We start from the raw sequence: 12,295 nt of genomic DNA, 5'->3' as shown, positions 1-12,295 counted from the left end.
AAGGGCTGGAACTTGAACCCTAACACTTCCATATGGGCTGCAGTGGTCCAAGCGGTAACCTAACCACTGCTCCAAACACCCACCCCTGGTGGCTGCGTTTTGTGTTGATACATTGTAAAAGTCAAGTCAGAGAGAACATATGGTATTTATCTTTTTGGAACTGGCTTATTTCACTAAGTATAATGGTTTCCAGTTGCATCCATTTTGTTGCAAGTAACAGGATTTCATTGTTTTTGCCATTGTGTAGTATTCCATGGTATGTGTTATATATACATATATATATTATATGTTATATATGTGATATATATATATATATATATACCCTAATTTCTTTATCCAGTCTTCAGCTGTTGGGTTGATTCTGTATCTTAGCTATTGTAGGAGTGAAGTTGCCACTTTATGATGTGATGATTTTGAACAGCCCTTGGCTTGACTCTTGTGGAACCATGCTTTTTGTTTGTTTATTTTTTACATTTTTCTTCATACTATTTGTTGATCCCTCTACTTAGTGTAGCATTAATTGTTTTTTTTTAATGATATATAGTACTTTGAATGTTATATTATTATTATTTTAGGATTTATTTATTTATTTGAAAGTCAGAGTTACACAGAGAGAGAAGAAGCAGAGAGAGAGTCTTCCATCCTCTGGTTCACTCCCCAGTTGGCCACAATGGTCAGAACTGTGCAGATCCGAAGCCAGAGCCGGGAGCCTCCTCTGGGTCTCCCACACGGGTGCAGGGGCCAAAGGACTTGGGCCATCTTCTACTGCTTTCCCAGGCCATAACAGAGAGCTGGATTGGAAGTGGAGCAGCCGGGTCTCGAACCAGCACCCATATGGGATGCTGGTGCCTCAGACCAGGGTGTTAACCTGTTGTGCCACAGCGCCAGCCCCAAGCATTAATCTTATGAGGATAAAGTTGACCGAAAATAGATCCTTGTAAAAATTAAGAGTGGGAATGGGAGATGGAAGAGGAAGAAGGGTGGGCATATAAGTGGGAGGGAGGTTGGGTGGGAAGAATCACTCTGTTCCTAAATCTGTATAAATGAAATGCATGAAGTTTGTATTCCTTAAATAAAATTTCAAAAAGTAAGTTAAAATAAAGTTTGTAGAATATCCTTGACTTAATGGAATACCAACAAATAATATTGGGGCTCAAAATATTTCTCTTTTTTTTGTTAATTTCTGTTCAGTGATCTTTGTTGTAACACATTCAGTTCTTTTTACTGAAACCATTATTTTTATGCTGTGGCATACTCAAGCTATGAATGTGAGTTGATGTCTTAGATGATAAACACTAAGTTTACATATTTCTCCTTGATTAGAACTGACAGTGTCCAAATATTTTTCCTTACAAAAGAAACCTAAGATTTATAGTTGCTGTTGTTATTGTTTGTTTGAATTTGCCTTTTCAGGTTTATTCATGTTTGGAGTGCTGGTGGGTAGCCTGGAATTCATAGTTTTGAATTGTAGTTTTGTCTTGGTGAACTTGGAAATACCTAAGAGAATCAGGGAGCATGGGCAGGGGGGAGGGTGTGGTTGGAAATATCACATGCTCCTAAGTCTGTGTATATGAAAAACATGAAGTTTGTTCACCTTAAAAAAACTTAAACAAGAGAAGTATATAGCAAACCAAAGACAAAGCCATGACAGTTTAAAATAACATCAACATTGTATTGAGGAGAATATGGCAATATTCTAATATTGGGAATTTATCTCCAGGGATTAGAAAAAGAACAGACAGAAAAGAGACCCCGACTGGATGAATTAAACCAAACTGGACAAATCCTTGTTGAACAAATGGGAAAAGGTAAGGATCTTGATTTTTTTCATATTGTTTATATGCTAGCATCAAATAATATTTACAGCTTGATATATCAAATATTTATTTTAATGCTGCAACTTTTTTTTGCCAAAAAAAAAAAAAGATTTCCAAAAACAATTTTGTAGGTAGCAGAATCCTTGGGAAAAAAATGAAATCTCATACTGAAGCTGATTATAAAATAAATAGATTGAAGCAAAATTGTTCTGCTCTGTTATGGGGTCAGGAAACCAAAAACCCTGAACCTTAGACATGCAGTTAAAGTCCACTGGTGTTGGAGTTTTCAAAAACCTCATCCTTAGGAGGTATATATTGTAATTTATTTTGTAGGAAGGTAACAAAATAAAACTTAATTTTGGCAACATGGGAGAAATTGAATATACAGCAAGATAAACCCATTAAGGGCATTTGGCCCATCAGTTTCAGTACATTGCATTAATTTACTATAGGGATTTAAAAAATAGTTGAAGTTGATAAGGGTTAAATTGTAGTTGAAATAAAATTAATTAATTAATTTATGTATGTATGTATTAGGTGGGAGGAAGAGGGAGATGGAGTGAGTACAGGTTCACTACCCAAATGCCTGAAATGGCTGGAGCTGGACTTGGGCTGAGAACCCAAGTCTCCCACGCGAGGGCACTACCTAGTTACTTCAGCCATCATTGTTGCCTCCTTGAATCTGTACTAGTAGGAAGCTGGAGTTTGAATTGGAATTGGAACTCAGGCACTGCGATCTGGAATTTGGGTTTTTTTTTTTTTTTTAAGAGATGTACACTTATTTATTTGGGAGGTAGAGCTACAAACAGGGAGAGAGAGAGACAGAGAGAAAGGTCTTCCATCTACTGATTCACTCCCCAAATGGCCCCAAATTCCGGAGCTGGGCCAATTTGAAGCCAGGAGTTAAGAGCATCTTCTGGGTCTCCCATGTGGGTGCAGGGGCCCAAACCATCAGCAAGGAGCTGGATCAGAAGTAGAGCAGCCGGGACTTGAACTGGTGCCTGTATGGGATGCCAGTGCCACAGGTGGAGGCTTAACCTACTACTCCACAGCACTGGCCCTGATAGTTTGCGTTCTTGAATTATCTATATTTTTACTTACCTATCACCTCATCTTCTTGATTGCTATTTTTTACAGGTTTTAAAATTTTACTTACGTTGAAACACATTTTACTCACGTTACTTTACTTAAGTAAAGTTACTTACTTTACTTACACATTTACTTACATTGAAACAAAGCTGTACTATTTTTACAAATAGATAACCTATACACACAAATCACTTTATAGAACATTTCTGTTCTTTGGTGTCCCTTTTGGATTAGTTACTCACACCCTCTCCCTCACCTAAAAACCATGATTTTTGTATTTTTTTCCTTTGATAATTATTGCCTCCAGCTTTAAAGAAAGTGTCCATTTGTTTTGTATATGTACTGGGTATATATGTATTCACAAACATATGAAAACACATAAGACATACTATATATCCATAAATGTGTTCAATGTATGATAATTTATTTTGAAATTACACAGATTATTATTAACCCATATATTATTAGATAGATTAAGTTTTTCCTTCAAAGAATAAAGATGAGTAGAGGAGCATTTCTTTCCACATTCTCCCTAGCAGATTGCTTGTTGCCCTACTTGGAAATTACCCTTTCAGTATTTACTTGAAAACACCTAGAGATCAAAATTTCCCTTGAGAAGCAGACTCTTTCGATAATTCGATTTGTGCCAGTCACAATCGTAGATTCATTCCTTCTTCCTCAGCCTGTGCCTGGAGACTCGGGCTGTGTGTGGTGTGGATGTGGGGAAGCTGCATCAGTGGGTATACTGTGTTCGCCCCATTTCCATAACAGCTTTCAGTTGTGGAGGGGCAGAGTTGCGTGTCAGTCAGTGAAGATGGATTGGAAGATTTACCTTAGTGAGAAGTTGGTGAGAGATGTGCTAACAGTGAGCTTGGTAGTCAATTCTTTTGTCCTTTGCTTTGTGCCCTCTGGTAAGTCATGGAACCCTTTTGTTTCCACGTGTAGAAAGTGAAGGAATTTATTAGGTTAGTGTAGCTTTTGATCAGTAAAATCTTGTTGTGAATTGGCAGGTCTTGAAAACATAATGTGGAATTCATGTGAAAGTGTTAATACAAGGTTAGGTGGAGCATTGGGGGAATATAAGATATGTGGTTTTATAAAGGAACGAATTTTGGGACCTAATGTGTATGTGTCTAATTTTCTAGGAAATCTTTTATATTTTCTATTGATATTTTTTGAGCACTAGTAGAATGAGAAATGCATTCATTAGATTTGTTTAAAAATTCATTAAATTTGTTTAAAAAGGTACATATTCTGTTAAAAACTTTGAATGATGTGGGATACTGGGAAAAAGGGACATTGGTCTGAAAAGGGTGTATAAAATTTGAAGTAGTTTCCTTACATTTTGGAAGGTATCTGCCTTTTTCTAGCAATGGAATAAAAGAAATCTCTTTTCTTTCTCCTACTATCTTGTCACTTTATCCATTATTCCAGGTTTTCACTATTGCATAGTACTTTTCCACATGTGTTTAATGATGTTAATAAATCTTAAAACACAGATAATTAATGTAGAGGAAATTTTTCACAGAGTGAAATCTGGCCAGAGTCTGCCTAGATAAATGATTGAGTGCAGTTAGGAAAGCATATAAATCTCTCTAGTAAAACAGATGTTCAAATAATCATGACACTGTTTCCCTGAAACTAGTTTTGTGAGAAAGTCCAGCACAGCCAAGTCTGGTAGGTGTTTCCCGCCTGAAGCATTTAACTTCGGTTTTGTGATATCTCAAAGAATATAAACATGTTTGGAACATGAAATAATTTTTTCATATGACTTCCACAGCTAAAATAACTGATTTTCTTAGGTTAGCTGATTTTGTTCCTAGTGATCGTCAGCTAGTACAGTAGATAAATTGGGCACTTGGATAATATATCCGTATGAGTATTTTGTCCCTTTTGTATAATTAACAAAATTATATGCTATTTGGCTTTTGAGTAGTCATTTTCTGAAAGTTGAGCCATCCTATAGAAATAAAAAAATTTAGAAGTCTGCATCTTTGGGAGCAAAACCAATATTTTAAAGACAATGTGCTTTTTTCCATTTTTTTTTAAAATAAATATTTATTTATTTGAAAGTCAGAATTACACAGAGAGAGAGCTCTCTGCTGGTTCACTCTCCAAGTGGTCACAATAGTCAGTGCTGAGCCAGGCTAAAGCCAGGAGCCAGGAGCTTCTTCCAGGTTTCCCATATGGGTGGCAGGGGCCCACATACTTGGGCCATCTTTAGGTGCTTTTCCCAGGCCATTAGCAAGGAGCTAGTTCAGAAGTGAAGTAGCCAGAACACAAACCTGTGCCTATATGGGATGCCACTTCCCACTTCACCACAATTCTGGCCCCAGATTTCCCTTTATAAGATGCAAACTGTGTTTTAATTATTATCAGATGTTATTGCAACCAGCAGTATCTCATTTAGAGAAAGGGAGCTTTAAAGTTGAGAATAGTTTTAAGGGACAAAATGAATGGATCAAGATATTGTTGTTGAACAAACAGCTGAAGAAGTTCCTTCAACTTTCTGACATTTTTCTTTTTTAAAGATATATTTATTTATTTGAAAGTCAGAGTTACACAGAGAGAGGAGACGAAGGAGAGGCAGAGCGGTCATCCATCCGCTGGTTCATTCCCCAATTGGCTGCAATGGCTGGAGCTGCACCAATCTGAAGCAAGGAGCCAGAAGCTTCTTCCGTGCCTGGGAAAACAGTGGAAGATGGCCCAAGTGTTTGGGCCTCTGCACCCACGTGGGAGATCCAGAAGAAGCTCTTAGCTCCTGACTTTTGACCGGCCTGGCCACAGTTGTGGCCATCTGGGGAGTGAATCAATGGGTGGAAGACTTCTCTCTCTTTCTGCCTCTGTCTCTCTGTAACTCTGCCCTTCAAATAAATAAATTCTTTTAAATAAATGAAGTAGCTGATGTTAGTATTCCTGTTCCCCAAGCATAGCCCAGATCCTCATGGTTCAGACAGATTTTCAGGAATACGGTGATGTATTTTGTTTATGATCCCCATTAACAGGGATAATTGAACATGAAATGTGATGTGACTGTTTTGCCTAGGTCTAATATTCTGTTACCTGTGTGATGGTGGACAGTGGACTTCAGCAGGGGACAAACTCAAATCATGCCATCATGTTTTTGCATTTCTAATTTTTAGTGGGTGCAGAATGTTATAGACATTTTTTAAATGCCTGTGTACCATAAGTAATCTTTTGTTTTCCATGCCGTTTCTTCTTTAGTTAGAGCTGTCATTATCCTGGGTTTTTGATTGTGTATATTTACAAAGCAGAATTGTTTTATTGCCTTCCTACTCAAATAATCAAAAGGTTAAGGTCATCCTTTCAAAATGCACATTTTTCTTCTGAATAAAAAGATTCCTTTGCAGATTTCCCATACTGTTTCAGTCACTTGAAAAGATTTGATGGTATTCTGCACTAAGAGAAGGACTAACACAATCTATTACTACATGTAACTGTCATTTCTAAGAACATTTTCTACCTCTTAAAAATGAGACAATTATAAGATTTCAGTAACAGAAATAATGGCCTCTTATTTTTTTTAATAGAAGCAATCCAGAGTGAGATCACTTTTTTTTTTTTTAATTTATTTGACAGGTAGAGTTATAGACAGTGAGAGAGAGAGAAAGGTCTTCCTTCCGTTGGTTCACTCCTCAAATGGCTTCTATGGCCGGCACTGCACCGATCCTAAGCCAAGAGCCAGGTGCTTCTTCCTGGTCTCCCATGCGGGTGCAGGGCCCAAGCACTTGGGCCATCCTCCACTGCCTTCCCAGGCCACAGCAGAGAGCTGGACTGGAAGAGGAGCAACTGGGACTAGAACCCGGCGCTCATATGGGATGCCAGCGCCGCAAGGTGGAGGATTAACAAAGTGAGCCACAGCGCCAGCCCTGGTCTCTTTTCTTGATATGTTTTTAAAGTAGATAATCTTACCTATAATTTGATATTGTGGTATTTCTTATCTATGTGGGTACTTCGAAATGTTCATGGTAAACAGGATTTAGAAATATTTTGGTTAAAAAAATTTTTTTTAATTCCATACTTTTTTTTCATGATATGTATATTCAGTGAATTTTTTGAAGCCCTCTTATATGGATAACACATCCAATAGGCTTGCTGATGCTTCTGGGCCTGACTGTAGTCTTAAGATTCCTGTATTCAACAGGTTGCTTCCCAGCAAAAGGAATTCTTGCCATTCATTGTAGCATTTTTGAAACACTATGGGTTGGTCACCAAAGACTTCGTCTACCTCCTCGTTTTATGAGCCAACTCTTTTTCCTTATGGCAGAGGAGGGCTGACTTCTGACGTCACAGCCCAGACACACCTAGGCAGTTGATTTAATTTCCCTTATTCAGATTATGAGCCAGCAAAGTGGCCCAATGCCAAAAGTAGATATACACATTCTGTAGGAAAGTCAGTGGCAGAAGCTCCTCTGATGTGCTTTTTGTGTAGCCATACCACACCTGAGATGCTATTTTAGTTCCCCTCCCTGCTTGGTCAGAGCTAAACATAATTATTTTGAAGGGCATTGTTGCAATTTTTGGCTATTGGGTTAATATAGACTTAGGGGAGCAAACACTCTGTGTGACATTGCCTCATTATTTTGAATATGTTAGCCTGTTGAGCACACATTCCAGACAGGTTTTGTAGGAACTTATGAAGTGTCTGCTTATTTTTCACGTCTGTGCAGAAGGTTTTCCGACTGAAGAAATAAAACATGTGCTGGAGAAGGTTTCATCTGAATGGAAGAATCTCTCTCAGCATTTGGAAGACCTGGCCAGAAAGATTCAGCTGCAGGAAGATATCAATGCTTATTTTAATCAACTCGATGAGCTTGAAAAGATCATAACGATGAAGGAGGAGTGGTTGAAACATACTCCCTTCGCTGAGCCGCCCCAGCAGTCCTTGCCAAGCTTGAAGGAGTCCTGTCAGGTAAAGAGCCAGCTATCTGGAATGTGGAGGAATTCTCCGCCCAGCCCTGATCATGAGTTTTTGGTTAAGTCTGCTCTAATGATGTGTCTGGGGATCCGCAGTGAGTCACGTGGCCGTGTTTTTTCTTCCACAGCGGGAACAGACAGACCTCCTCAGCCTCCACCCTAAAATTGACCTGGCACGTGCCAGCTGCTCAGCCCTGGAGGCGCGACTTCCTGCCCCTGAGTTTGTCCAGCAGGGCTTTGATAGCCTTTTGGGCCACTACCAGGCTGTGCAACAGGATTTCGAGGACCGTCAACAACAGCTAGAAAATAGTAAAGCCATTCTCTTGATTTTCCTTCTTTCATTTTTTTTTAAAGTTATGTATTTACTTGAAAGGCAAAATGATACAGAGAGACTGAGACAGGTGTGTGTGTATGTGTGTAGGGGTCATCCATCTGCTAGTTCGTTCCCCAAATGGCTGCAGTGGGCTCCTCGCTGAAGCCAGGAGCCCAGAACTCCAGATGGCTCTCCCACTTGGTGCAAGGGGTCCAAACACTTGGCCTATCTTCCAATGCTTTTCTAGGGGTATCAGCAGGAAGCTAGATCAGAAGCAGAGCAGCTGGGACTTGGGACTTGAACTGCTGTTCTCACTGGGGATACTGGTATTGCCACATGGTGGCTTAACCTATTGCACCACAGTACTGCCGCCCTCTCCCCCCCCCCCCGATTTTCTTATCGGATTATTTTAAAATCTCCTCTCTTAGTTTTCCTGAATTTAAGATTGCTTCCAGTGTTTAGAACTCCACAGTGCTTGCTGGCCTTGCACTGCCTTCATATCTTCCTCTGTGCCTGTATTGCTTAATGTTGTTTGTTTAAATACAAACAGCTTCCATGTTTAAAATCATGTCAATAAGATATAATTTTTAATTTTTAAAATAGGGAAACAGGTGCTGTTTCTTGTGGTTGAGGAGTTCACCTAATAACATCCCTAGTAGGACAGAAAAGAATGTCATTTCCTTCTGTTAACCCAAAATGGTTACAGTTTTAGCAGTACTATCTCCCCTTTTAAAATAAATCATTTTTAATGTTTACTTTTAAATTTTCATCTACTCAAAAGGCAGAGCGAGAGAGTGAGATCCTTTATCCATTGGTTTCTTTCAGAATCTGAATAATTTCAACAAGTTCTTACTTAGGACTAAACCTGGTATTGGAAAGTTAAATCTTAAAGGTTTTCAGGGTTTGGCCCTTACGTGACTTTTTTTCTTCTTCATAGTGGCTATTTAAGTGAGAAATTGTGTTGCGTTATTGTGGGTAGTGCATACTAAGGAGCTAGCCATGAAGCCGTCCCCTTACTTCAGCATTTGTAGATTGCGTAATGACTTTAAAATCTGCCTGTGTGCCTGTGACACATCTGCAGATGTGTCATGCTGCCTTTCTTCTGGAAAGGCATTCGGATACCACATCATTGCTCATTGAAATCAATTAACCTAGGATGTGCAGTAAATGTTAGACTGTACTTCTTTCTCCACTAACTGGTGCAAAGTATGCTTTCATGTTTGACAAGGATCTGGAATTAGTTTAACCTTGGCTACTAGTTGGTTTCACTTCTTTGTAGTTCCAATGCTGTCACTTCCTTTCCACACAAGCGCTGCTTCTATGTGCCTTTCACGTTAGCAGCAGCAGTAGACACCCTTCCTGCCGGCTCCTCAGTGTGCTTGTGGCAGCCTGGCTGCAGTCTTGCCAGCTCATGTCCACCACTCTGCGAATGGCTTTGTCTTGACACTTGCCTTTACAGGAAGCGTGGCTGAGGGGATCTTTGTTTTCTTCTATTCTGTGTGTAGCTATCAGGGAAGAGGAGACTGTATGGGACAAAAGTAGCATTGTTCCATCCTCAGAGAGACATTTCAGCATGATGAAATGAAGAAAAATGGTAATGGGTTAGTTAGTATTTCAAACATCAGCATGCGCAGGAATGAAGTCACTCTCTGATTCTCAGGAATGCCAGTGCAATGATCTGTTTTATTAGCTTGAAGAGCCCCTTTTAAATTTTATTCATTGGGTCTTACTTAATAATTACTTTATTGGGATACACTTCATACAGAAGATTATTTCTATATGTAACAATCTTAGATCCTAACATGATTTTCTCAAACTAAGTATTTTTAAATAAACAGAACTTAGGAATCAACCTGCTCATGAATACCTGGAAACATTGAAAATACTGAAAGATACACTAAATGATTCAGAAGATAAGGCCCAGCAGTCTCTGAATGTCCTTAGTGATCTTTCCAAGGTGGAGAAGGCTCTGCAAGAAAAAAAGGTAACATGGATCTCAGGTGCTGGAGCTCTGCACCATTTCTGCTCTCTCATCTTGCACATGTTGAAATGCTTTCTTGCAATTCAAAATAATATTGATCATTTTTGGTCAGAATTGGTCCAAAAATGTCTTGTAGTTCACAGTTGCTTACTATGAAGGGTCTTCAAAAATGTATAGAAAATGTCTATGAAAAAAAGTTATGCATGAATTTTAATTTTTTTGCAATGAAATAAATATTTTTAAATTTCATATTTCCATGAATTTTTTTAAAAAGATATGTTTATTTATTTGAAATTCTGAGTTACAGAGTGTGGGGGTTGGAGAGAGAGAGAAAACTTTCATCCACTGGTTCACTCCTGAAATGGCCACAGTGGCTGGGGCTGAGCCAGGTTGAAGCCAGTAGCCTAGGATTTTGTCAAGGTCTCTCACTTGGGTGTAGGAGCCCACGCACTTGAGTCATTTTCTGCTGCTTTCTCAGGTGCACTAGCAGGAAGCTGGATTTAGCCATTAATTTTTGAAGTCTCATATAATGTGAAAGCTCAGTAAAGGATTATTATTAAATATTTTAATAGAAATCCTATTTTCTCCTTCTATTTTAATTAGCCTAAGATAATCAACCTGTTCACAATGTGAACTATTGGTTGAATTGATCTTTGTTTTTTTTTTAATTTTGAATAAAAATGCCTCATTGGTGAGTTAGTTGAGTAACCTGTTCCTCTGCCCTAATTCATCTGATAAGAGACCGGACTCTGAGCCCTGCACATGTGGCCCACATGGGTGTGCTCTTCCAGTGGCTTTTAGGATAAGGAATAGTTACGGTTTTCATGCATAGGAGCTCCTGAAGGGGAAGCTGGAGCTGGTTTTGATTGTTTCTGTTTTTTTTCATGAGTTATTCATAATTGGTTTTTGCTAAAATGGCTTTTAAAAGGTGACTTATGATGTTATACACTCCATCTTATTACATTTGTACAGATTCATTTTTGTGCCTACTTTTAATTATTTAAAACTTCTTCCAGCATCTTGATGAAATCCTTGAGAATCAAAAACCTACATTACATAAACTGGCAGAAGAAACCAAGACTTTGCAGAAAAACGTCCCTCCTGATATAGAAAAGGCATATAAGCAAGAATTCGATGATGTCCAAGGGAAGTGGGACAAATTAAAGGCAAAAGTTTCCAAAGACCTGCATCTGCTTGAAGAAATTACCCCCAAACTCAGAACATTTGAGGTAAATCCAGAGGCCATTAGGAGATTCAGTTCCTTATGGGGCAAACATTACTTTTCACATAAGACTCAAAAATTCATTATTTTGCATTCTTTCTAGTGCCACATTGTTATGTATTTGAGTTGGGATTTATAAGTTGCTTATCAAAGACATGCTGGAGAGTACTTCATTTTCTTTCTTTCTTCCTTCCTTCCTTCCTTCCTTCCTTCCTTCCTTCCTTCCTTCCTTCCTTCCTTTTTGTTTGGTAGAAATGTCTCCTGCGTTGAGGTCAGATGGACCTTAAAGATAATAGAGAATTGGTTAAAATAGTGTTTCAGGCCTGAGAGACCTATATGAAATGTAGATAGGTGATAGTGGTAACTTGTTTGGGGTGTAGAAGTAGCCCAGGTAGAAGCAAATGGCCAAGACCTTGAACCTGGGCTATTGGAGGTTTTCAGTTTTGGAACTGACAATCTGAACTTGGGCCTAGACTACAACACAAGAAATTCAAGGGACATAAAAATCCAGAAGTATATCTGTTGTGACATCTAAAAATGTTGACAGATGAAGTAGTGATACAGTTCAAGGGGAAAGGATAAATGTGAGGCTATATAAGGGCAAAGTGTCAGAGCAGACAAGATGCCAATTTTTCCTGTGAGAAAAGTGGACGAGTGGCATTCCCACATCAGCTACATTCCCCAGTCTCTCCCCAACCTTCCCCTAAAGGCTGCCTGTCCTCCCAGTGCCTCCTTTCCTTTGTCTTTTTTTGCTTTTTTCCTATGAAGTTGGGGATCTTTGTTAGCTGTTTTCTCTGATGTATCCTAAGGATACTTCTAGAACAGTGTCTGCCACAGAGAAAGCGTCAATAAATGTTTTTCAATGGATGCTGTGAGTGGTAGTAGGAGATGTGGATAGTTAGACTTGGAGATACATATTGGATTTATATCCAAGG

General features: G+C 38.9%; 1 protein-coding gene across 16 annotated transcripts in view; it reads left to right on the top strand.

Annotated features, from left to right (window-relative positions):
• Window positions 1-12,295, top strand: part of UTRN (utrophin) — a 580,255-nt gene that overhangs the window by 178,943 nt on the left and 389,017 nt on the right. For all 16 annotated transcript variants that reach the window (XM_089333656.1, XM_089333655.1, XM_089333653.1 and 13 more), the window contains 5 exons: window positions 1,721-1,808; window positions 7,598-7,839; window positions 7,973-8,153; window positions 9,996-10,141; window positions 11,155-11,367. In XM_089333656.1, coding sequence (XP_089189782.1) covers window positions 1,721-1,808; window positions 7,598-7,839; window positions 7,973-8,153; window positions 9,996-10,141; window positions 11,155-11,367 — 870 coding nt within the window. The remainder of the gene's footprint in view (window positions 1-1,720; window positions 1,809-7,597; window positions 7,840-7,972; window positions 8,154-9,995; window positions 10,142-11,154; window positions 11,368-12,295) is intronic.

Source organism: Oryctolagus cuniculus, chromosome 5, assembly GCF_051225735.1.
Source record: "Oryctolagus cuniculus isolate XC-2025 breed Fujian yellow rabbit chromosome 5, ASM5122573v1, whole genome shotgun sequence".
Taxonomy (NCBI): Eukaryota; Metazoa; Chordata; class Mammalia; order Lagomorpha; family Leporidae; genus Oryctolagus; species Oryctolagus cuniculus.
The sequence above is the reverse complement of the archived record's forward strand: the minus strand, read 5'-3'. Positions and strand labels throughout refer to the sequence as shown.